The sequence below is a fragment of the Gymnoscopelus braueri genome (assembly GCF_963280865.1).
Source record: "Gymnoscopelus braueri genome assembly, chromosome: 16".
NCBI classification, from domain to species: domain Eukaryota; kingdom Metazoa; phylum Chordata; class Actinopteri; order Myctophiformes; family Myctophidae; genus Gymnoscopelus; species Gymnoscopelus braueri.
Window position 1 is genome coordinate 38,466,349 of NC_137616.1, and position 26,881 is coordinate 38,493,229.

General features: G+C 42.5%; 2 protein-coding genes across 2 annotated transcripts in view; one reads left to right on the forward strand and one right to left on the reverse strand.

Moving 5' to 3' along the window:
- Positions 1 to 16,908, reverse strand: part of LOC308103279 (frizzled-3-like) — a 31,005-nt gene extending 14,097 nt beyond the window's left edge. The window contains exons 1-4 of the mRNA XM_080453197.1: positions 16,668 to 16,908; positions 15,224 to 15,889; positions 1,471 to 1,667; positions 372 to 834 (exon numbers count right to left, since the gene is read on the reverse strand). Of these exons, the coding sequence (XP_080309323.1) occupies positions 372 to 834; positions 1,471 to 1,667; positions 15,224 to 15,424 (861 nt within the window). The 5' untranslated portion in view covers positions 15,425 to 15,889; positions 16,668 to 16,908. The remainder of the gene's footprint in view (positions 1 to 371; positions 835 to 1,470; positions 1,668 to 15,223; positions 15,890 to 16,667) is intronic.
- On the forward strand, positions 708 to 26,425 carry LOC308102961 (F-box only protein 16-like; the record flags this gene model as incomplete). Its single annotated transcript, XM_080452813.1, has 9 exons — positions 708 to 809; positions 21,623 to 21,779; positions 22,475 to 22,510; positions 22,726 to 22,932; positions 23,189 to 23,353; positions 23,640 to 23,905; positions 24,736 to 24,859; positions 25,688 to 25,970; positions 26,415 to 26,425. The coding sequence occupies exons 2-9, from the start codon at positions 21,684 to 21,686 to the stop codon at positions 26,423 to 26,425; spliced, it is 1,188 nt and encodes a 395-aa protein (XP_080308939.1). The 5' UTR covers positions 708 to 809; positions 21,623 to 21,683.
- Positions 26,426 to 26,881: the final 456 nt, after the last annotated feature.

Sequence of the window (26,881 nt, forward strand, 5' to 3'; positions counted from 1 at the left end):
GTGTGATTTTGTGGCATCTCAAATTTTCTGAGGAACAAAAGATTCTGCAATCACAAAATGATGTCTTTCTGGGGAAAATAATTAACATGGCCACAGTATGTTTAACCACTTAGTTGATCGGGGTCCTCCAGGGGTCTGTACTTAGTTGGCCTTTTTCCCCTCTACAACAAAACTCTTTGCCCTCTTTGTATTTTTGCAAAATGTTCTCCTATTTTCACAGAAAGTTCGCCTATTTTCACCGAATGTTCGCTTATGACATGGCCAGAATAGGGATGCTAGAGTTGAAGTGGTTAAAGAAGGCATCAAACTTCTCTTTGCCTTGAATTACAGAAAAAAACTAATTAATCAAGCAGCCAAACCGGTCTCTTTACCTTGTTATGGGAGCCCTGAGTCACAGTGGAGGCTCTGAACCGGCCTGGGCTTGCAGCATTGCAGGAAACCTTGTCCTCCAACAGGAAACCCAGGAAGAACACCAGGGACACCATCATGTAACACACGGCATAGAATATAATCGGCCGTTCTGGGTATCGGAACCGCGACACGTCGATGAGGAAGGTGAGGAAGGTGAAAAGGGTGGCAGAGAGGCAGACGATGGAAACCACGCCGATGAAGTAGCGAGCGAAGACCAGCTCCTCACGCTTGAAGTACATGTTGGGGCAAGGAGGGGAGCAGTCGCGGACGCCCATGAAGCTGTAGCCCAGGTCGGGGTCAATTTTGAGCTCACGAGGGCACCAGAAGCCGTAGTCCCGCTGGACGGAAATAGGAGATTCTGTGGTCTCGGCGATGGAGAGAAGGTCTACTGGGCGGGGGTAGGTCTCATCACAGTCTGGGAACCTGGAAAAGGCGGGAGACATTTCAAGATTGATAATCATGGATTCTTCTTTTAACCGCTTAAACCCTATACTTAGTTGAACTGGGTCCCCCAAGACTCCATATTGGTCCGCACTTTTATCCCTCAACACCAAATCTTTTTAACGAAAATACCTATATCTACATTCTAAAAGCTCTATTTTCGCAGAATGTTTGACCCAGAATAGGGACACTTGGGTTCATGTGGTTAATTTGCTGGCGAATGGCGTCAAGAAACTACTTGAACCAAGAGGCCTGTCATTGTCATTACTGTAAGAGCCAAAAACGAAATCAATCAATCTAAATTTTACAACAGGAAGCTCTTTATGCTACTGGAACTGTATCCAGGTGCATAAAATGTCCTAAAGTTAGCAGCACAAAGTAAACATCTTTATTCGAAACCTTCGGCCAGAGACGCGGCGTAAACAAGATTATATAACAAGATTAGATAGATTAAAATTATCTTCTTCGCCTCTCCATCATCCATCCAAATTAGTTGTGTGATGTCCATCTCCTCAGAGCCAAGTGATACCAAATGTGAGCCTTTAAAACCTTTGTGCTATAAAGGGATGGTTGATTACCGCTGTAGTTAATCCATGAGTGTACATATAAAATACAGACCTGTGACAGTCCATCTCATCAGGCCAGTTGACTCCAAACATTTCCATGAGTTTGTAGCAGTCGCTCTTGGCTTTCAGGCAGAGGCGACGGCAGGGTAGGGTCATGCGGCCGTACTCTGTGCATACAGGGGCGTACAGCGCGCACAGGAACCCCCTGAGCTCTGGAGAACACTGCAGGTTTACCATTGGATGGAATGGCTGCAGGGGAGAGAGACAGAGAGGGGAGAGACAGAGGAAGAGGAGAGAGAGAGACAAAGTTTACTGCTGTGCTTTATTGATGGGTTTGTGTGTTGTAGAGCATCAGTCGGGGAACCCATTCGGTGAAACAAATGGGAAAAGAAAAATAATAAATTGAGGGGTGCCCCGGTAGCCAAGTGGTTACCATATGCTCACAGACTACCCTGATCAGAGAGTCCCTGGTTAGATTCCCGGCCGGCTGGACCATTTGCTGTCTATCACTCCCCTGCTCGCTGTCCAAATATAACATGACCATTTTTTGATTGTTATTGAGAACAGATTGAAAAGCCAATGACAAACAGAGGACTTGAATACATAATATGACATATCATGGGCATTATAGTATGATATTACTTTGTTTTGATGACATATTGTGTTTTTGGACAAGCATACTATTGTGCCGAGGCTGAGGAAAGTATGACTTTCACAGCTAACATTGACCTTTTGGTGGCCGAAAAGTATGGGGTATTTTTGATGACATAGTACAGTGTGATTTGTTTTATGTTGTAAAGACATAGATAATATAAAATTTAACAAATCCATATAAAGTCTTTATTTAGATCATTGTGGGACAAATACTATGAATTATTTTTATTGGAACCAGTGATGGGGTGGGGATAATATTAACTGTACTCTTATTAGCGACTTAACTTTACCTAAGCATGAACTGGCTGCACTCAGCAGACAGTTCATGTTCAGTTCAGTAGCAGCAGGTTAAAGGAGGGATCCTCCAGAATAGAAAATGCTGCACTCTTTCTTTTGTTTGCATCATCTTGCGGTGCTTGCATTTTCAACACTCTCAGCCTTCATCCCTAGAGAACCTACAGTAGCTGCACATATTGCATTTTGCCATTAGTTTTGTTCATTTTAGTCATGTGCGCCCCCACACTTTTGAATGGGCAATTTTCCATGTTGACTAAACAAAGTGGGCACTCGTGTTTTAATACATCATCCTATTTTATAAATTGTTATTACATCACAACTTGCACACGGTTGTAGAACGGAGGGCAAGGACAGAAGAGAAAAGAGATGAGCCTCTGTGACTCATCCGTGTCATTCACCTCTAAGGAGTCCTTGAAGGGGAAAACGATTCGAGAAGGCGATTCATTAGACTCAGCTTAACGAATTTGTGTATTTTGTGAACTTGGAACCTGTTCAAACACAGAGCTGGCTGGCAGAACCCAACCCTTTCCCCCACCCCCTTCTCCTCTCCTCCACACTCTCTCCCCTCCTCTCTTCCCCTTGCTTCCTTTTCCTTCTCTAGCACTACAGAGATAGAGGAGGTGTAGAACATCATGCCAAGTGAAGTAACCCCCCACCCTAACACCACACACACACACACACACACACACACACACACACACACACACACACACACACACACACACACACACACACACACACACACACACACACACACACACACACACACACACACACACACACACACACACACACACACAGTGTGGGCGGGGCTTCCAGTCAGAGGGTCTTTGTGTCAGAGGGAGGACCACGCTGTGTGACTGACTGGTTGACACACGGATGTAGCGTCACACAAACACCCACACACACAAACACACACAAGAGGCTTTTATAGACATGTACTGGTGTATATTATTTACTCACATACACAATCACATCCAAGTATGAATGAACACACAAACACAGCCAACAGGCATCCTGAGCGTAGGGGGGCATGTCTTTAATATGTAAATCCTCAAGGGATGGGGACGTGTGTGTGTGTGTGTGTGTGTGTGTGTGTGTGTGTGTGTGTGTGTGTGTGTGTGTGTGTGTGTGTGTGTGTGTGTGTGTGTGTGTGTGTGTGTGTGTGTGTGTGTGTGTGTGTGTGTGTGTGTGAGTGCGTGCGTGTGTGAGAGAGCGAGAGAGGGGGAAATGTCTTGTATGTATTCCCCCACATACAACCGTATGCCTGCTACATTGCATGGCTGTGTGTTTTATGTGTGTAAAAACGAAAGGCTCAGCCACACCCAAGCAGGGCCGATTTCCAGCCAGACACATGTCCTTCTCCTGCTGGGGACAGAGACAGAGGCAGTGTGGGGGAGGGGTGGAGGTGGTTATTTGAGTGGGGGTACTGAAGGGGATTGCACTGCTGTGTTAAAATACAAATTAACAAATGTGTCCACTCCGCCATCTGTTAAGCAGAGATGTATGAGACCGTGACTGAATTTGCAGCAGCTTTTCTATAAACAAATAAATGAAGAAATAAATAAATAAAACTCATGAGCCAGATCTGATCTTTTCTTTGTTGGCTAAAAGTGAGAATAAAGAAAAAAGCTGCACACTCGTAGCCACGATGCAGGATTTATTTGGAAACCAACGTTTCGACCACGCAAGGTCTTCTTCAGGGAATGTTGGCTTTGTTGGCTAAAAGAAAATAAACGAACAAACAAAAACACACCTAATGTGACAATGTAATGAAATTGGAGACTGCTGTAAAAATAACATATATATAACATATATTTAGTAAGTAGTCAAACCAATAAAATAGCAATTTAATGAAACTATGACAATGACGTTGTATAATGCAGGATTTCACATCGGTCTCTCTTCTTTATGTTCGGCAGCATAATTGGAGCTGAATCCAAATAAAGCCTCACAATGTATCCCCACCCTAATGCCTGATTTATACTTGGCTGCACATATAAATCAGCTTTAAGTCATCATTACATGACACCTCTGCACTAGTCTCAACAGTGTGTTTGAGCTCAGCATGCCACCCACATGTCACCTCTGTATGCAAAAGGGATTAGAATGGCTGTTAGGCTTGGCCCCGCCAAGCACAAAACACGCACGAAACGCAGCCTTTGTTACATAGCTCCCACATTACTGACAGCAGGATTTTCAACCGTCTTGGGAAAGAGACAAGCAAGCATTGGAGAAAAGCATCAAGGTATTTAAGCGAGATAATTCACCTTGCGTATGAGGGGATCAGTCGTTTTCCTTGAGCGATGACAGGGAATGTGATGAATGGGATCTATGTTCAGAGTCCACAAATGGAGGGCTATCTGAATGCACACTATTCATGTTTAGTCTCTGGCACAAGGGAGGCCATTTAACCACTTAAAATCTATATACTTTGCTGACAGGGGTGTCCCAGGGGTCCGTCCTTGGCCCACTACTTTGTTCCTTCTACGCCAAACCTCTTAGCCGAAAATAGCAGATCTACAAGATCACAAGGCATCGCAAAACGTTGTGAGCTTGTAGATCAGATATTTTCTCCCAATGTTCACCTATTATGACATGCCCAGAATAGGGACGCTAGGGTTCAAGTGGTTAAAAGGTTAAAGGCCCTAACTTAAGCTGACCTGTATAGGAACTAACTGCGGCTCCGGTGACTGACGCCACTAGTTGTACTAGAACACACCCAACAGTGCACCGTTTTGCAGTTTTGCACCTGCATGAGAGAGAATAACTCTCCATACCAGGAGGTGGCCCAGAGGAAACAAACTACAACGGTTACTACGGTTTTGATCCCCCTTTAAATAAAAGGTAAAAGGTCAAAGATAGTAGGTAATGGTTTAAGTCTTTCGCCACTTTAGACAGTGCCAATCTAGCCGATCTAAGTATACAACGCGTTGCATCGTCGTTGCGATGTGCTGTGTGCTAGAAGATGGGCTATTTGGGCCGAAAAATAGGGATGCCAGGTTGAAAGTGGTTAACAGGCTATGTGATTATATTTTATCTTGTCAAAAATTAACCTTACTGCCCGCCTTTGCCAGGCCACGGTCCTGTGACATCTATTACCTCCTCAGTGGTGTGTTGTCAGTGTGAGTCAACCACTCGGACATGATCTAATGCAGCTAAAGTAAGTCTGTATCTGGGGCTTCCCACTGCATTTACCCTGCAGGCCACAGGACGCAATGTACCGTACAATATACTGTACTGTACTTTGATGTGATGTGCTATGCCCAGATAATGTACAGAGATACAAGTTATATATAGACACAGTGTGTGTGTGTGTGTGTGTGTGTGTGTGTGTGTGTGTGTGTGTGTGTGTGTGTGTGTGTGTGTGTGTGTGTGTGTGTGTGTGTGTGTGTGTGTGTGTGTGTGTGTGTGTGTGTGTGTGTGTGTATGAATGTATGCATGCGTATGCGCACATGTGTGTGTACAACAAAGGCCGGAAACGCTGGATAGTAAAAGAAGGAAATAACCCTCAGCATCCATTTTCCCTCTATTCATCGTGCTGTACTCCATCTCTGCCTTTTTCTTTCTTTCCGTTTTCTTCTTATCACACCTCAGCTCATCCATGCATCCATCCATTCAAATGCCTCTATCTTCCCAGCTCTCTGGTCCCTCCTTCCCTCCCTTCATCCTCTCCTCTCATCTCCTCCTTCCCTCCATTCACTAGTTGTACTACGATCCAGGCATCGGTCATAACCAGCACATCATTCTGTGCGTGGTGCATCTCTGGTGTTAAATAGAGCCTGACCGATATATCAGTAATCATTTGACTTTTCCGAAGCCATCGGTGTCAGCAGTTATGCAGTCGATGTGCTCCAATTTCTAAACACTTTCAACATGGTCTCGCTATTTTTGGTATGTCATTACAGGCATGTGCGATGCGTTGTGAGATAATAATAATAATAATAATGGATTTTATTTATAACGCACTTTACATTTACAAGAAATCTCAAAGTGCTAAAGCGAGCGAGCGACGGAGAAGCGGCGAACAGATAGCGCCAGCGTCCTCTCACGTCCTCTCAAAGGTTCAATTTGAAATTTTAGTTCTGCTTTTCTTTTTTATTCCATTTAGGACTTAAGTGGTTAAATAAAATTAAGTTCACTTCATGTGTATTTTAGGTTTACTTGTTTGTGGTATAAATAAAGTTAAATGTTCTTTTCAGATAAAACATCAATAATCGGTTGTCTAGGACTCTCCAAACATCTGGCATTGGTCAGGCTCCACTGTTAAATGGAAAATACGGTCTAGTGATGTCTTCATCCACCCAGCAATACTAACATGGCGAGACCAACGTCTTAAGGCCATTATATATGTATGTATGTATGCATACATACATACACACACACACACACACATCCTAGTAGGATTAAACCCTATATCCATCCACACAGCAAACAGCTGGTGAGCCTCCAGTTGGTCGGTCGGTGACTTGATGATGTCGCCCCAGAGCCGCCTGCCCATGTACGGAGAATCAAGCGTGTAATACAGAATTCTGTGGAGTGCTGTAGGCCTAGGGGAGGCTATGCTAATGTAATTTCGCTTTGCAACGCGCTTGCCAACGTCGTTACGTATTCATGGGAGTTAGTTATGGGATTTTTTGATCTTCGTATGGAATATAATACGCCACAGTGGAAACGGCAGCCTCACACGCAGTCAGACACATTAATTAAAAGACATAAAGCCGAGTGCGTGTAGCGTGTGCGTACGTGTGTCTGTGTACTGTAAACGCACGTGCGTCTGCGAGCGTCTCCTCCGTGATGCTAACGTAATTAGAGTTTGATGAGAAGCTGCTTTGCAGAGCGTCGACGCCGGTCGCTGCAGTCCGTGATGGATGAATCATCGACAATGAAGCCCATCACAACCAACTGGTCTCCAGTGATCTACTCTTCTATAAATGCATCTGAGTCACCTCGCTTCTCTTCGTCTATCCCCTCCCTCCCTCCATCCATCCCTTACTTTATTTTGCCCCCCCCCCCCTCTCTCTCGCGGTTCTCCAATTCTCTGCATTCTCCACCTCTGCACCATAGCGACGGGTGATGCATCATGCAGGGAGGAGGGGTGGGGAGGTGGGGGAGCAAGGGTTCGAGGAGGTCAGGATGCGGGGCGGAGGAGGGACCACCTCCCGGCAGCCAAGAAAGCCCCTGCCTCCCTTTGTTAGCAGTACAATTGGGAGCGTTTCCTGGGCAACCGGTGTGCCCCCGCGTATGGGGGGAGGGCAAGGACAAAAGAGAGAGAGAGAGAAATAGAGAGAGAGAGGGAAAGATAGAAGAGAGAGGGAGGGATGGGCCTTAGCGACTCATCCGTGTCATTCACCGCTAAGGAGTGTTTGAAAGCCAAGCGCACTGATTGTGTGTAACAAACGCACACGGCTGGCCGGACACACACACGACACACACACACACACACACACACACACACACACACACACACACACACACACACACACACACACACACACACACACACACACACACACACACACACACAAACACACACACACACACACACACACACACAAACTAGAATAGTTGTTGTGCAGAAAAAGGACTCACTGTCTGGATGTGCTTCTCATTGACTTGGAGGCCAATAAACATGGTGTTGGACATTAAATAAAACAAGAGGTTGCTTTATGCCACGGGTCACGCTGAGCAGGGTTTATCAGACCATAATATGTATGTGCGTGTGCGTGTGTGTGTGTGTGTGTGTTTATATATGTGAGACTAGTCTACCTACTTGCTAGCTCTTAAACTAAGTGTAATGACCAGTGAGTTTTGCCCACTGCACTGAGCATCCAACAGCCAACAGGGAGCCAAGTCAGCATTTTAAACACACACACCTTGCCTCTTTAGAAATCCATTCACACTGCATGGGTGGGGTAACTAGGTTATCCTATACAACAGCTGTAACAGAACACGGTTTATCTGCAGTCGCTGTAAACCTGAGACAAGCAGCTAATAAGATGACCCCAAACCACAAGGAAACGGGTGTAAATGGCTGTTTAGAGACCATGGACTAAACCTTTGTCCTGTCCTGTGTATATCCTCTGCTCTGACTACGAGACATGATGAACATTAACCACTTAAGCCCTATTTACACTTTGTTGTACAACAAAGAGCGAAAATAGACGTTCTACAAGCTCAGAACACACCGCATCGTGACTCATTGAAAGCTTGTAGATCTGCCATTTTCGCAATTATTGAAAAGATCTGAAAACTGTGCGGTGAACCGATAGCCGAGTGGTACCACATGGGATCCGATGCCTGACAGCGAGTCAGTGATCAGTCAGTGATTCCTGGCCGGATCATTTACGGCTGTTATTCCCCCACTCTGTCTCCGTGCTAACTGCCTCTATCAAATAAAAACATTTGGAAACTTTTCGCCTGTAAAGACATACCCAAAAGAGGGAAGGCAGGTATAACGTGGTTAAGTGAAGGATCATAGAGCAGCGCATGGCAGTTGGGGTGTTGTCCATTATTCAGTGTGGTGCCCTGGCTGTAGGGCTGTAGGGCTGTAGGCCATATGCCATGTGCACACTGAGCTGACAACAAAGGCAATCCACTTGCTGGAGAATACCACTGTAAATAACCAGAGTATCTCATTGCACCGTGGTGTGTTTGTCAAATCTATTCATAATGTGAGCGTGTTTACTTGCACTAATGCACATAAATAAGTGTACTTGATGTACATGCATATACCTTACATTGCCGTGCAGTCTCCATTTTCCTCCCCCCTAATTCTGCACATTCCCTAATGCTGCTAAGAGGTTTTTTAAAGAGGGCTAAAATTAATTAGAATTGCAGATCAATACTATATCAATATATCAATATTCACAAGCTACTCATTTGGCATCGATTGATTAAAGAAAATATTATTATTTCTTTTTTAAATTCAGCTTCGCATTTATAATGCGGAATCCTTAATCCTTTTAAGATGATTCCCAAAGAAACAGAGTCATCACAGTGAGCCTAAGGATGATGGTTGTTGCTGACTAGTAGCCTATTTCAATGGAAGATCCAGGTTTCTGTCATTTTATGAAGGTTGATCCCCAATAAAAAAAACTCCCTGGAAGGAGGTCCTTGATGTTAAGGGAAATTCCAAAGCTCCGATGAAGTCAAAACACCACTGACAGACTCTATAGCATATGAAAGCAGTGTGGTTTTAACAAGTGGTATGGACATCAAGAACTGAACAGTTAAATAGATAATTGGTTGGTGTTGCTGCTGTGTAGCACTTTATTGTTGCAACGTTACTGTCATGAGTAGAAAAAGGTGTAAAAAGTCATGACCAATTTAAGATATGGTAATATATCCTGACAAAACTGGCTCATTCTCATGTTTCCATGCATTCCATACATTGGTATAGACTTAGCATGGTCTCCAAAGTGAAACATAAAAAAACATAGAAACAATGTTTTCTGCAAGATAGAGGTGAATCATTTTGTAGAGAACAACCTCTAGGCTATACATCATACGTGGTCACAATCCCCACTGCGATCTGATTACAAGTAAGCACAGTTATGACTGGCAATGTCATTTATTATGGTGATCATAAACTACGCCATAATACTGCTTCACAGTCTTGTACCATAACCCATAAGACGCTAATGCTATATTTGCTGGCTGGATGAAAGCTCATACCTACCACTAAACACAGTCAAATCCACAGTGTTACAGTAATTTAACCACATTAACCCTCGCGTTCCTATTTTGGCCATGATGTCGTTATAGGCAAAGTTTTTCAAAAATGTTCACATTCCAACCTACAAACTCACAATATATTTAGATGCAGCGCATTGTGAGCTTGTAGATCGGCTATTTATAGAAACTATAAGATACACACACACACACACACACACACACACACACACACACACACACACACACACACACACACACACACACACACACACACACACACACACACACACACACACACACACACACACACACACACACACACACACACACACACTTACTATGTACTGCCATGACAACTGAATTTCCCTCATCGGATCAATTAAGGTCTATCCCTCTATAATCCTTAGTTTTAATTTAACTGCGAGGTACACCCTTGCAGTTAAATTAACACAGGATTTTACTGTGCATGCTGGTAAGAAACATGGGGCTTTATTCTCTATTCTCCTGTCCCCCACATCAGTCAATTCAAGACCAACACCTATAAAAGGGAGGTTCTATCCTCCTATTTTCCTTCCCCCCATGTGCCACTCAAACCAGCACTTATTACAAAAGAAGAATAAACGGGGGGTGGGGTGAAGTTGATGCTCCATTTCCCTGTGTCCCCGTGTACCACTCAAATCCGCAAACAGAAATAGCAGATTCCCATCCCCACTGTCCCCGAGGCCACTGTCCCACTTCAGCTGGGAGGTCATTCAACGGTCAGAGATGACAGACCAGGCGTGGATTTACACAACAGAAAATCCCGCTTTTCGTAAATGAATCGTTCACTGTGTGGCTTCTCCATGTTCAGACAGCCATGAGAAGAGGAGATCTGTGCAACAAAAGGCAAAAAAAAATCTCCTGTGCCAGTGTTTAAATCAAGCCTGTTAGTGAATTTCCATGCATGCTCATCATGTTGCCATTTGTCGATATGTCGTGCCAAAGCGCTAGATGAAACAAATAATCATTTGGATGGCACCATTCAGACAATCAGTACGCTTTCAATTTCCCTAGAAGATACTTGGGTGTTTAAATGGACAAATTATCCCAGGCTCATCAAAAGCCTTCTTGAAAACCAATAGACTTGGAAAAAAATAACACATTCAAGAGAGACACCACTTCAGGGGGTTTTGACAAGAACTGTGTAAGAATGGCAGGCGTTGGGTCTCGTCCAAGCCCTGGTCTCTCCATGGTGCGAGGCATTCATCATCATTATCATGGCTATTCAGCAGACTTAATTCCCTTTAAAATCGGCTGTCAATTCTCATTTGGCTGCATTCTCCCTCTCAAGGGCTTTGAATTCTCTCATGGACTTAGTCTAGAGAGAGAGCTGTTGGTGACACAACGCCGGGAGAGAGAGAGACAGAGAGAGGCGTAGTGTCTGTGATTTGGAATCTATTTGTTTTTTTTTTCTGGTTTCCTAACCCAATGAGCGTTTCTCAGCATTAAAAGAGTCTTAATTGTGTGTCCATGACCAATCAAAGTGAACAGCGTCTAAAACCAGAGGCGCCTCTCTACGTTTAGCGTGTCCACAATTTTTAATCAGGCATAAAAAGCTAACCTGGTTGGAAAACACAAGATTGGGTTATTACATGTCTCAGGCACGTAGGGCCAACAATGTGAACAAGACTAAGAGTCGAAAAGCCACACTAGAACCCCCTTGGTGGTTTGAACCAACCGACAAAAAAAGCTGAATTTACTATTACTATTTGGGACTGAGAGATTATTACCAGATTAGATTATGAGATATCTCGTGTTTAGCCTGGCGGTGGCATTAGAGGCAAGGTCATGAGGTCACTCAAATAGCTAGAGTTCATCCTAAAGGTGGCTCTCCACCAAACAGACTAACGGGAGAATGACCGCCATTGCCATCCTTATTGCTTATTTACAGCTTTGAAAATTAGTCACAAACTTTATTCACCAATGTCCCAATACCACTGGATATAATAATAATAATAATAAAATAAGTTAATAAAACAACCGCCAGTGTCACAGTGTGTCAAGTACCTGTTCACCACCGCAGAGTCTAGAGATTAAAATGCACCGCAGTGCATCCGGGTAAGCAGAGCGTCTATCTATATGAACACGATTGGCCCGTGTTCAGAGGAAGAAAGCCGGGTGGGGACGGTGATCTTTGTCGCTGCACATATTCTAGGCTAGGCTGACACTTATCAGCGGGGGTTGTTGAACGGGAGGAGTGGGATGGAGGTGCTACGTCCTCCCGGTGGGGGCTCCTCACTGGCAGGTGAGCCAATAGGATAAACAGAAGTAGCAACACAGAAATGTAAGGGGATGATTAATTGGCTAAATGACTTAATTGTAAATTGGGATATAAAAAAGGGTAAAAAATGAACACACACACTACTCAAAAAAAAAACTTTCACCCTGGCGTCCTTATTTAAAACATTATTTTTCTTTTTTTTTCAACACGTCCCATTGCTTGTAGGGTGGCTATTTTTATTTTCTTTGCACACTCATTCTTGGAACACTCAGGATTGTACAGTGCACTCTGAATAAAAGCCTGTGCTCGGCTCTGCCAGGCTCAGTGAGTACAGATGCGGTGTGGTGTAATGTGATGCGATGCACGCTCACAGGGGTTACATAACCCCTGGATTTTTAATGGCACAAAACTCCTCCTCCCTCCATCACTCTATCTCTCCTCCCTGTGTATCTGGAGTACAGTTGAGCGCAGAGCCAGGCACAGATGGTCGGGCAGACATACCATCTATGTGTGGCAGAGGCAGGGAGAGGTCAGAGGGGAGAGCTGGGAGAGGAAGGCAGCATACAATATGGATGAATACACTAAAAGGACGGATAGAGGACGGATGGGTGAATAGAAATTAATACGAGGACATAACGGATGGATAAATCAGTTCGGATGAATAGTTTAGACAAATAAGATGAGGAAAACATGGATGGGTAAACAAATAAATATTTGGAATTACGGATGAATAGTCCCAAACAGAGACAGGTGGATACAAAAGCCTGAGTTATACTTGGTTTGCTCGCGGGTGTCGTAGACGATCTACAAGCTCACAAAGTGCAGCAGTGTGAGGCACCGTGCGTAGATTGAGCTTGTACATCTGCTATTTTCAGTGCACAACTAAGTATAAATCAGGCTAGACAAAGAGTGTGAAAGATCTACAGACAGAGTCAGACAGAAAGAGAGATGGACAGAGAGACAGAGAAAAAGACAAAGACAAGACGTGAAACGTGTGTCATGTCGACCAGTAACTGCTGGATAGACTGAGGGTCCGTGGGATCTGCATACTGTACATGAAAGATGGGATTAATCTAATGAGGTGATGCATCTGCTCCGTGATTGAGTTCAAATGCCTACATCGACGGATAGAGGATAGACGAAAAGAGGATAACACTAAACTACAACAATCAAATACTATGAGCCGTAAATCTATAGATAATCTATGAGAAGCAATAAAACGTGGGATAATTTCAGGAATCCAGGCTTAACTCCATCAGAAGCAAAGAGAAACTAAAACAATGCCTTGTCTTGTTGGCAGTGCCGTGTGTTTACTTGGAAAGATTGGAAAGAAACCCACGTTAAGTCCACCACAGACTTCTACAAAGCCTGTCATGTAAAAGGTTTTAGACAAGAGACATTGATTTTAACAGCCTCTAGATGTTGTAAATCATCGCACCCATCACTGCAACAAAGCTCGCCGGGATTGGATACCATTTTGGAATAAGATGCTGCCTTATATAGCACAACAGTGTTTTATTAATAATGCACCATAACTGAAACCGCCATGCCCCCTACCCCACACAAATACCTCCAGGAGAAATCTTAATTTCTACTTAATGATTTGGAAATATGCTCACAGTCCCTGAGGCCAGATGAGCAATACGAAAAGTAGGCTAGCACTTTGGTATTATCAACAATTAGCAGCTAACTATGGTGTGAAGTTAAGTTATCTAGGCTGCTAAGGTGCTACCAGGATGTCCATGGGGCAGAATGCACAGCAGAAAACCACACTTGACCTTTAACTCGATCATTTCACAAACCCACAATAAACGTGTGTGTGTGTGTGTGTGTGTGTGTGTGTGTGTGTGTGTGTGTGTGTGTGTGTGTGTGTGTGTGTGTGTGTGTGTGTGTGTGGGAGAAAAAGAATAGGCCAGTCTCCCAGATACAGATACAAAACAAAATGTGTGCGACGACAAATGTCACGTTCCTTCAGTTCTTACATAAAATAAAATGTGAGCGACCCAGAAGAAGATAGGGGTGCCTGGAAAAGGTCAGAGAGAGAAAAAAGTTTTTTTTAAAAAGTAAAAGAAAAAGGGGAACAGCAAAAGGTCACAGAATGCAAAACAAATTTAAAGGCACTATTTTCAGAAAACCCTGTATGTTTAAGATAAAACAGCAATATTTTTAGATGTACGGTTGGTCTTTGTTTAGCAGCACACATTGTGTTGCGTTTCAGGGCTCAAGTCACATGTCTATGACTCAAATCATAAAGGAATATTAAGCTTCTTAACCTACTTCTGCTTGGACCCAAATACAAAAAAAACTCTCTCTCAATGAGACCCAAGCTCATTAAAACGTTAGTTGTGCATATGCAGAGGGCCATCCGATCCAAGGCCATGGGGACCTATTTGGGTCACTGACTCATAGTTTTAAACAACTTAAACCCTATATACTTCATTGACTGAGGTCCCCCCCTAGTTGTACACTTAAGTTGGTCCCCCTTACACCAAATCTCTTCACTGAAAATAGCATACTCACAACAGTTCAAAACACATCGCTTTGTGGATCAGCTATTTTTGCAGAAAGTCCACATATTATGACATTCCCAGATTAGGGATGCCAATGCTTGTATATACTTGTAGATCTGTAATATTTGCCAAATGTTCACCTGTATGCCCAGAATAGGGATGAGGTAGGTCAGTGTAGACTAGAGAGACAGGAAACCCAGGCAGAGAGAGAGGAAAGCAATCTGATACGAACCTGCGAGTCCTCCTCACGCTCACAAGGCACATATGGTATAATAATATACAGACCATTATGGTCTGTATACTATTACTGACTGAGTCACCAGAATCTTGGCTTTATATGAAAAAAAATCAACAAACATCAAAACTAGTGTCACATGGTTTCCCTATGTGAGCATTCAGAACCTTACCTCCATGGCGAGAGCTGCAGTCTGCTGGTCATAGTGGTTCAGAATGTTGGGCATGAAGGTGCCGTTGTATGGGAGCCCCTGGCACATGCGCAGGGTGATGGGCTCGCAGGTGAACGTGCTGTGGCTGCCCGCCGCTGCGTCCATGGGTATCGCCACGCACGCCGCGAGCATGGACACCGACAGCACCCACAGGAGACCCATGGTGTGGGTCAGCACAGCACAGGGTACAGACCAGAACACCAGACACCCAGGGTGGGGATTAGGGAGACGGTTGGACAGCACCAAGGTACAGCATCAGCTTGGTTCAGCAGCAATCGCTGCAAAGGGTGGGCCAAAGAGCTCAGTGATGGTGACGGGACACAAGGTTTACGGGCCGTCTGTAACAGCGAGTCTGTGACTGCTCCTTCTCTTTGACTCAGAAAGAAACAGTCCACATCGTCGGTAGGCAAAATCCAAGATGGCCATGGCTGAGGGTGTTCACATCCATCACCAGCAGACTTTCAGTCACCAATTTAGAGAATTCCATTTGTCATAATCCTCCATCAACTGAGAATTATAAAGGTCCCTTGTAGTTGTAATCTATGTAGATTAGACTTTTCTGCCAGAAGACCATGGAGGAAGAGAATTGAAGACAGATGCAGAGTGAGATGATATTTGGTCAGGGATCTGAAAAATACATACACAGTACATGTCAAATACATCTTTTAATTTATTCAACATAGGCTATAGCCTATATGGTGTATTTTGTACTTGGCCTGAAAATGACCCCAATTTCATAATGATTGGGCTAATTAGATAAAGCAACCCACAATGGGCTGCTGTTTAAAGAAGGTTAGTAATTGCTTTCACGGTCTGTAGGGTGGGTGGTGATATGGATTAATGAATAAACATCATTAATTCATATACTATTCAGCTCACCACTTAAAAATCCTACATGGTTAATTGCGTGAATAATTGCAAGTTATTACATTTACAGTAGCCCACAGTAGCCTACGCACCCATGGTAAAAATAAAACCCATAAAGCCAAATATAAAATGTAATTTGATTGATTGATTGAATACTTTATTAACAGTTTGCAAAAAAAAGCAGAGGTACAGTTTCATACAAAAGGATGCTAAAAGGATAAACTCAAGAAAGCACTATGGCATGTTTCCATTGGGGTCCTGTGTATTCAATTCATCGAAACATTTAAAGACAAACAATAATTTACAATAATGCAAAAAAAAAAAAAAAATCATATTAAACGAGTAGGCTACTCAAAAAGAAAGAATAATTAGAATACTTCGAAGTTTGTGGCAACAAAACCTCAAACTGATAAGCAAAGCACTTAATTGATCAGCCATTTGATGATTGAATGTATGCTTAGGCCTAATATGCACTCTATAATAATGTATATAAATATATATCCTGGACCTATATACTGCTATTCAGTGCGCCCATTACCTGTGCGTAATGCCATGGGCGTGCTGGTTGATTCCTGTTCACGGACCACCGCTGCTGCCGGTCCATTCACCAATTAACGTGTAACTAACTATGAATGCATCGTCAGTATAAAGTATAAATGTGTCCTATCTATCGGTAATCATCTGTCGGCTCATCATCATCTGCTCGGTCAAATAACGCGTAACAGAGATAAACATTGAGGCCCTGATAGCCTCAAATAATGTCATGCAACGCAGCGGAACAAAAGATGACGGTTACTTCGTGCGTGTGTGTGTGTGTGTCTCGATAGTAACCGTATGGAAGCTCGCCTATCCACCAATGTTGCCAGATTTTGTGAGAGAAATAAGCAACCAGGCCTATGAAAACAAGCCCAAAAGAAGCGACTAGGCCACATGAGCACTCGACGCGTTGTGACTTGTGAGCTTGTAGATCTGCTCTTTTTTTTTAAAAACATCTTGAAATAAAATCAATGTGGAATATTTGGAAACGTTCTGAAACATTCTAACAGCACAAATAGGCTACATATTAATAATTTGGGTGGTCCATGATGAGAATCACTGGTTTAAGCAAGTACACTTTAGAAACAAGCCCCAAAAAAACGCAACCCGCAACTAACAAATATTTACAAGCAACTTTACAGAAAAATAAGCCAAAAGTCACTTATAACAAGCGGACATGGCAACACTCTCCTGTATCCACGTTAAAGCGCTGCCTCCGACCGGCGGCTCCACTGCTTTCATCTCTTCACCATTCATTCCACAGAGTGTGTGGCGATGGCGACACAGTTACACATAAAAAATGTTCGCTTTGTGGAAATGCGTTAATTTCTAACTATTTTATAAGAACTTTACCTTGATATTGTGTAGAAGATTCACGTGTGTGTGGCTGCGGGGGTCTTCGCTGCTCCTCGGGTTGCAGTAACAAACAATGAGTGAATGACCCACCACCACCTCCTCCTCCTCCTTCTCCTCCTCCTCCTCCTCCTCCTCTCTTCAGTTCTCACAGCAGGTTTACGACGTCCCCGTCAGTGTTGCCATGTCCGCTTATTATAAGCGACATTGTCTGTGAAGTTGCATGTAAATATTGGTGGTTGCGTTTTTTTGGGCTTGTTTCTAAAGTGCAGTTGCTTATTTGGGCTTATTTCCTAATGTTGTTTAAACCAGTGGTTCTCAAACATTTTCATTTCAAGGACCCACCATCTGAAAATATTTGATGCTAGTTTTGTGTTGTTAAAATGTTTCAAAATATCCCAATTTTTATAGTGCTCATGTGACTTCTTTAGGGCTTTTTTCATAGACCATGGTTGCTTATTTCTCTCGCAGAATCTGGCAGACTGGTTCCGCGCGACTACGTATCGTGGACGAGCATGGCTATTGAAAGTAAAAACGTTAATCTATGGACTGGAGAAAGAAAGTAGTAGTAGCCTATAATATAGTGTGTTGTCTTTCTGTCTGTCTGTCTGTCTGTCTGTCTGTCTGTCTGTCTGTCTATCTGTCTATCTGTCTGTCTGAGTGACTACACAGTTCAATTCTAAAATGAAATGAACATTTTAGGCCGGCATTAAAAAATATATATATGGCTATTTACTACAGTATTAGTAGTAGTGTAAAGTAACTAGTAGCTACATGTACTGAAGTACTGTACTTAAAGGAGCACTTCACCCCTGGAAGAAGTTTTCGGTCTTTTAATGAAGTTTAGGAGTCAAGAAACAAGATCCTGGGTTTTTTTTTTAAATAATCTGTGTTTTTAGATATCTAGTAATCTTCGCAATATTCGTGACGTTATTTGCATCATGAGAGATTGGTCTCATTCCTTTCCGCACTACATGTCTCGGCGTGTCTCAGTCAGACCATCTCAAAAGACAGCCCCAATGGGGTGTCCGTAACACTTTGTTCAACCTTCTTTCGCCACTCGGCCACTCCCATTAGCTGCGGCCAGCGGCCCTTGTAGAGTGAGGCATTACTTTACCTGAGTTATCTTCTGATAGTTGTACTTGAATGTTGACATGAAATAATAATCCTGTGTAGTGTTTCATAAGCGCAAGCTTGAAAAAAAAAATACAGCGTGGAGTAGCAGCGCTGGTAAACAAACACCGTCACGAAAGGCTAGGATCATAATACCAAGGATGTGACAGTGATGTCAATACTATGCGACACGGAAGTGAAACTGCATGAAGATACTTATATGTCCCAGTGATATGACATCACTAACGAATCCTTGGACATAATATGTAACTAGATGAACGTTTGCGAGGACAGCCAGTGTTGCCAGATATTGTGAGAGAAATAAGCAGCCAGGTCTATGAAAACAAGCCCAAAAGAAAAATAACTATGCCAAGAGCACTTTACCTAGACATGGGATATTATATATTTGAAAATTGCTGATCTACAAGCTCACAACGCTTCGCAACCCATTGTGAGCTTGTAGATCTGCTATTTACAAAAAAATCTTGAGGGGGAAAAAGTCCAAAATGTGGATTTTTTGCAAAATATTTTTATTTGCTTTTCAAAATGTGGAATATTTTTTACACATATTTGTTAGGGGCTCCCTGCCACAAATTATAATTTCAGATGGGGGTCTGTGGAAAAATACATGAACATGTTTGAGAACCACTGGTTTAAACAGCAATCAAAACATTTGGAAACAAGCCCAAATATCAACTACATTTTAGAAAGAAGCCGCTTATAATAAGCAGACATGGCGACACTGGCATGCTGTTTGGATGTTAGGGATGTTATTGTTGGAGATCACACCCACATGGAACCTCCCCTGCCACAAGGCACCAAAGCATTCTGGGAGTTGAAGTTATAGGCAGTGATACGCTGTGGTCCCCCTGTGGTCCCCCCTGTGGTCACCCCTGGAACTTCTTCCAGGGGTGAAGTGCTCCTTTAAGTTTAAATTTTGAGATGTTTTTACTTTACTGGAGTATTTCCCAATTTTCAGTACTTTTACTTCTACTCCACTACATCTCAGAGGCAAAAATTTACTTATATACTCCACTACAATTATCTGAAAACTTTACTAGTTAGACTCTGTAGATTTTGATTATTATTACAAAACATACATTAACCACTTCAGCCATATACATTTCGGCTATTTTCAAAAGATGTTTATACATTTTATTCATTTGAAAACTTGTGAAACGGGACCTTACTTTCATACTTTTAGTAGTAAATTTTTTTGAATTGTAACAGAGTATTTATACATTGCAGACAGTATTGACACTTTGGGGGAAAAATGCACTTTTTCCACCACTGATTTACTATTAGGCCTACTCCCATTCCACACACAAATAGGCCTAAAAAAGTGGCAATGTAGGCTACTGTCTTCTTACATTTTCAAAAAAATGGTGTCCGTAGGCTACAGTAGTCTACAAAGCACTTTATATCTGGGCAGAAGAACAATGTTACAACCTAACAGCCTGTCGACAACACATGTTACTGCCTATCACTGTGTTGTTATCAGTAACAACAACAGTTGTCGGCATTCACACATGCTGTAGTAGTAGTAATCTACACCAGTGGTTCCCAAACGTTTTGCTCGAGACCCAAAAGAGACATTAGACGTTTGCCCCGTAACCCCGTTATCAAAGGGGGGCAAACCGTCATGGTTTAATTGCCCGGGACCCAAACTAGTGAAAATAGCAGATCTACATGCTCACAACAGCGAGCTTGTGGATCTGCTATTTTCACTATAGGCGTACTTTAAAAAAAAATCATCTTTTTAATGATTACATTTTTTGATTTTATTTATGAAATAGCCTACTTTTGAAAAATGTTGGAATTGTTTTTAATTGATGAAAAGTTTTGACTTAGTTTTTTGCTTAAACCTTTGAAATATTTTGAAATAAGATACATATATATTTTTTTAATATAGGAAACGAAAGAAAGGGGATATTTACTCGCGACCCACAAAGATTGGTCTGTTTGGGAAACACTGGTCCACAGTTGTTTCTTAACGTCCGTTGGATCCGGGGAGTCGGGGACCAAATGGACCCGGGCCCATTTGGTTCCATTTGCACACTCTCAGAGTTAAATCAACACTTTATCTCCCAGAAATAAAAGAAGAGAAATATAGGGGGGGGGGGGAGTATAAATGGGTTTATATTTACTAGCCTGCTACTGTAGTTAGTAGAGGCTGTATACAGCCTATAATGTGGGTTATACTGCAGCGCCTCCCTGTGTGAGCAGCCGGGTATTTATCTCAGCAGGCGGTTGTCGCTCAAGGCAGTGTTGTCAGCAGTGTTGCCATGGCGGCTTATAATAAGCGACTTTGGGCTTGTTTTTCTGTAAAGTTTCTTGTAAATATTGGTAGTTGCGGGTTGCGTTTGGGCTTGTTTCTAAAGTGTAGTTATTTGGGCTTGTTTCATAATTTGTGACGTGTTGTGAGCTTGTAGATCAGCCATTTTCAATGTATACAGTATGTAGGTTTAAACTAAGTGCTCATAATGGCCTAGTGCCCTAGTTGCTTCTTTTGGGCTTGTTTTCCTAGACCTGGTTGCTTATTTCTCTCACAAAATCTGGCAACACTGCCAGTTACTATGAGAAGAAGAGGGAGGGCAGTCAATGGTGCAAGCCAAGCACTCAACGTTGCTATAGTAACAACATGTAAACTGTTTTAGTAGTAAAGTGGGAAGAGAGGAGGCCCCAGAAACAGTTCTTGCACAGTGCTTCTTACCCAAGAGGATCATGAAGACTATGAGGGGCGATATATATGCCCACCATGTAGATAAGAACTGATGGTGAGTTGAATGACTGGATAGAGAGAACTATTTGCTTTCAGCAATGTGCACAACATAATTGTATTGTGTGTTGTATGTCTAATATTCTTTACTTCAATCATAACAAAGATGAGTGGAAACACACAAAACATGTTCATAAAGAATGGTGCATTCATTGTTTTAAAACCTTTCAGTTTGTTTATTCATTTTAATGCATTCTTATGTACGTGTTTAGGGAAAACACTACACTGTGATCTACCTCAATCACGTCATTACAATAGCAGTAGAACAGAAGTATGCCACTCGCACCCAGAACATCGCTGAGCTCTGCTAAGATGCAGACCAAGATGAGTGCCTGGACTCCTCTCAACCACCAGCTGTCCAACAACAATGTAAGTCATGGGCATTTTTCACCCTTTGCTATGATCCACTTAAGTCCTGTATACTTCATATTATATTATAACGAATAGCGAAATTAGCCAATCTACAAGCTCACACTATCTAAATGTTTTAGCAATTTTAGAAAATGTTAGTAGCCTAACACTTTCAACAGGTTGAAAGTGTTGAAAGTGTGTTTAAGTAGTTGTGTGGGCCACTGCAGCCTCTGTGGGACCATCAGGTAGCATATGGTGTCATACAGGTTTATTTATTATTTGTTAGTCCATGCAGCATACGGTCAGAGAGATTTTTGGCAAAGAGTGAAGAATCCCAAACAAGGTAAATGGCACAAAAGGGAAAAGACCAAAGCACTCTTGTGCATGGACAAATTAAAAGGCTTTATTTGAATGGCTAATGCATGGCAACAATAAAAAAGACACCCATGTGTTGCGACTGAGTGTGGTTTATCAGTCACCCTGATGAGGGCCTTGCGCCACAGTGTGTGGGTGTCTTTTTTTATTATTGCCATGCATTAGCCATTAAATTAAAGGCTTTTAAATGTTTCCCTTAATATCTCCCTTTTTTGCCATTTAAGCTTGATTCGGATCAAAGCATTCACAATATAATACCTCCCTATCATCATTGTTTATTATAACGATCTTGATATGATATTGTACTTGTGATTACTTTAACAACACTTCTTCCTCAGGTATTCATGGAGAGACGAAACCTTTTGGGAAAGTGGGTAAGTCAAAAGCACATATTCAGAAATAGCATCTGTCAAGTAAAGGTTTTTACTTGATGTCTTAAGCTCACCGAAAAAAGAAATTGTTGTACGGCATAGTATGAAATCTATGAATGAATTCACTTGAAGATGCAAAAGTGGTGCAGGTGAAATAATTCTATTCTATTCTTTTCTACTCTGTGCTATGTGGTTCATTCTGTCTTCCTACACCTCAGTTTGACAAGTGGTCTGACAGCCAGAGGAAGGCCATGTTGGAGGACTTCCTGTCCAGGTGTTCTGTGGGCCAGCTCAGGTACCTGGACCACAGTGTGAGCAGCAGACTGCCCCAGGAGGCCGCTGACTTCACCTGCCTGCTTCCCAGAGTCCTCTCCCTCTACCTGTTCTCCTTCCTGGACCCCCGGAGCCTCTGCCGCTGTGCCCAGGTACTGATCTGCTTCAAAGGTGGAGGGTCTGTGTATGGTTGTACTTTTACTGGTGATGGGTATCAATGTTTTTGTAAACTGTAATCAATAAGAGAAGAATAGGAAAGAATTTATGTGTGAGAAATGAATCAGCTGTTTTGGTGTGTGTGTGTGTGTGTGTGTGTGTGTGTGTGTGTGTGTGTGTGTGTGTGTGTGTGTGTGTGTGTGTGTGTATGTGCACGTGTGTGTGCGTGTGTGTGCGTACGTACGCGTGCAGGTGAGTTGGCACTGGAAGGCTATAGTGGAGTTGGACCAGCTGTGGATGTCCAAGTGTCTGAGGCTGGGCTGGTGCATCAGCTTCTCCCCAACGCCATTTGAGCAGGGCGTCTGGAAGAGACATTACATAGAGATGGTGCAGGAACTGTGGATCAACAAACCTCAGGTTTGGAGACGAAACTACTGTAGTAGGGCTGTAACTATCGATTATCTTCTTAGCTATACTTCTGATTACTTTTTTGTTCGATTAATATGCTTTTATAATAGACAAAATAGATGAGTCTGATTAACGACATCATACAACGGTGTCACGCTAAAATAGCTAGTTTACAAGCGATGCATTGTGAGCTTGTAGATCTGCTATTTGTGCTGTATTTGAAAATCGATGATTTTATAAAAATCCAGTATATTTGCATGTGAGTGAGTCTCTTTGTGGGGTTTGAATTTTTCAGACCCCTTCTGCCCAGCAGCAGTTTGTGGTTCCAGAGGTGACAGCCATCAGCAGTACTCGGCCAGAAACGGCTGAACCAGTCGCCACCAGTGAGGTGCGTTTAGCGCCCTCCACCCAGCGAGGCAGGAGCACCCCTGGGAGGGGCTTAGGGGCAGGGACAGGGAAGCCTCCCACTGGACTGCCACCCTGGAGAGATGCCGACAGACACCCCAAAGACACCCTGCGCTTCAACTACCTGGCCAACATGGACCCCATCGAACAAGCACAGTAAGACCACTTCCCTCAGGTCTGATAATCTCCCCTAACAGCTGATGGTTACATTTGCTTTTATAGTCGTTTTGTTTTATAGCACTTTGAACACACAGTAAAGTGTCCTCAGTCTTAATTGGAGAGTATATTGTCTATTCAAGAGTGTGGGAATGGCAGTGTGAAGGGAAATGAGAAGTTATTGGTTTAGTTGTTACCTTTAGGAAATTGTCCCCATTAACTGCCTGCAAAGCAAAAGCAAAACTGTTATCTCACTTGATTTGAAGAATGTATTGGGTTGATACTCTGTCCAAAGCACACTTACCTCTTACTTCACCTCTGATGGTAAAAAATACAGCAACAGTTTTCAAGTTTTAATTGTGCAGCCATTACTGTACCTCCAGAGTTTGATTTGCTGTGGGGGATCGGTCATCCATTTTTATGGCCGGTGGAGATATGTTTTATCCGTGCTTCTTTTCAGACTAAATACATGCATTTCCTTGGGAAATGTATACTCTCTGATATGTTTGATATTTACATTTGATGTTTTCCTAAATGTTTGTGTTCAAAATTGTTCAAAACATAACATTTTAAGGTCTTTCTTAAATAGTGAAAATAACAAATCTGCAAGCTCACAAGATGTCGCTTGTAGATTGGCTATTTTCACATTTGTTGTACGACTAAGTACAGTATATAGGGCTTAAGTGGATCTCCCCTGTTTTTTGTTTAGTTTTTTCCCTCCACAAATCGAACCCTGCCTACCTCATTAGTGCTTTATTGCTGCATATAATGAGAATTGTTTCCCCTGGTTGCACGTGACCACCACTCACCAGCTCTAAATCTCTCCTCAGGCAAATGAGAAGCAGATATGCGGCCCCCACCACCACCACCACCACTAACAGGGCCGACCCAGACAACGCACAGAAAAAAACCTTGTCTGAGGCCAATTATAAACTACGCAAAGCCAAGTCAATGGTAAACCAGCACTCTCACATCCATTATGGTGATAACCTGACTGTAACAGAGAGACCCCCATTACCTGACTCTGCAGGGGAACTCTCCAGAGACACCACCACCCTGCATAATGCACTGTGCATTATGGTCGAGCCATTACAGGGAAAATTCATGTTAATTACGAGTTCCACACAGAATGGAGGATGATGGAAGACAAAGATAATAATGCTGATGATGGTGGAGAGAGGGGGGGGGGGTTGAAAGAAAGGGCACATTGAATATGGAATAAACACTTCAGTCTCTGTTGAAATGCTCTGCGGAGAGGATAGAATAAAAGTAGAATTCTGTTCCATATTATTATGCTTTAGGCTCTACTTTTATTTAAATTTTAAGATATATCTTGGACATTTCATGCTTTATTCAGATACTGTTGGACAGTGAACAGAATGACATAAAAGGTAGAGGGAGGGTGACATGCAGTAAAGCGCCTCAGGTCGGATTCAAACTGGGGTCAGCTGTGAGAAGGACTATACCCTTATGTGGTATGTGCTCTTACTAAAAAGAAAAAAAAACTATATTGAATTGTGCAGTCACTAACATTTTCAACGTATCTTGTAGTGCTTAATGCCCATCAACTGTTACTTATGAAGTGTAAACAGTACTTTTACTGGGTGGGTTTTTAAGGGAGTAGGAGTGTTTTTCATTCACTTACCTCTACATTCCAAATTGCCTTTAATAGTTAATATATTGTTCTGATGAATGCAAATTCATCTATCTATCTATAGTACAATATACACACATATATATATAACATCCATGTCATTCATCTTATTTTTTCCTTTCTCTCAGATGACTCTGTCCCTTGACCTCAGCTCCATCTTGAGCCCCCTACCACCCTCCCATCCTCCTCCTCATCATCATCATTATCATCAACATTATCACAACCAGAGCAGACCTGACTGGGCCACTCGCAGCCTGGACTATCCCATGATGACCAAGGACACGGCAAGGAGCTTGGTGCGCTCAGCCCAGTGGAATGCTGGGATACGCCCGGGGCCAGTGAGGTCAGCGGTGCCTCGGCTGAGTCTGGAGGGACTGAGTGCATCACTGCGCTCGCACCGCACCGCTCCCAGTAAGACTACACACAGACAGTGGGGGGCAATGCTCTTCGTACTTGTATATTGAAAGAAGGGCTGCAACTATAGATGATTTTCTGAGAGATTAATCAGTCATTTTATCCTTATTTTTTATGTATCAACAAATCAATGCAAAGATTTGAGTTAAAAAAAATCACATTAAAAAAAATATATATATTCCAGGATCTTTAAAAAAAAAAGCAAATCTACAAGCTATGAGCATGTATATCTGCTATGTTTGAATAGCCAACCAATGTGCTATATATTATAGCAAAAATCTAAAATGACCCAGACTGCTTTCCCACTTTTAATAGGTTAAATGTTCTTGTAATTATTTGCTAATTACCTGAGTATCTCCCTCTGTCTCAGGTACTCCACTATTTGAAGGTCAGCCATGGACCACATTGACACATTGACTGCCTCTTCTAACTAAGGCACAGATGAGGAGTGAGTCACATTGCCCCCCTCAGGAGGATTTCAGAACTACAACACACCTACTGTAGGACTATGTACATGAGAATTTTCAACCATGGCAGTATTCTGAATGAAGAGTGATTAATTAGGTTAATTATCTTGAACTTCAGTATACTACTCATAAGGAATCCAAATAATGGATAGGCTACTTGATGCATAAATTCCAAAATGAATTATCCACTATTTGGAACAAAACAGTCATTACAGTAAAGGTAGGGTGGTATTTTTGGTTTAAAGCTCTATATTCGAATAGTTATCATTGCTAGTGTGTGTTCAGTAACAGGGGTTTCCCTGTCAGTCCATTTCTTGAATAAAGAAAGATTTTGTTGGGTTGCCACTTTCAGCCAATCAAGAAAGGGTAGACTAGCATTTTCCGCTTAAACCTTTTAGTGTTCCATTTCCAATTTTGTCTTGTTTGTACTGTATCCTGTAT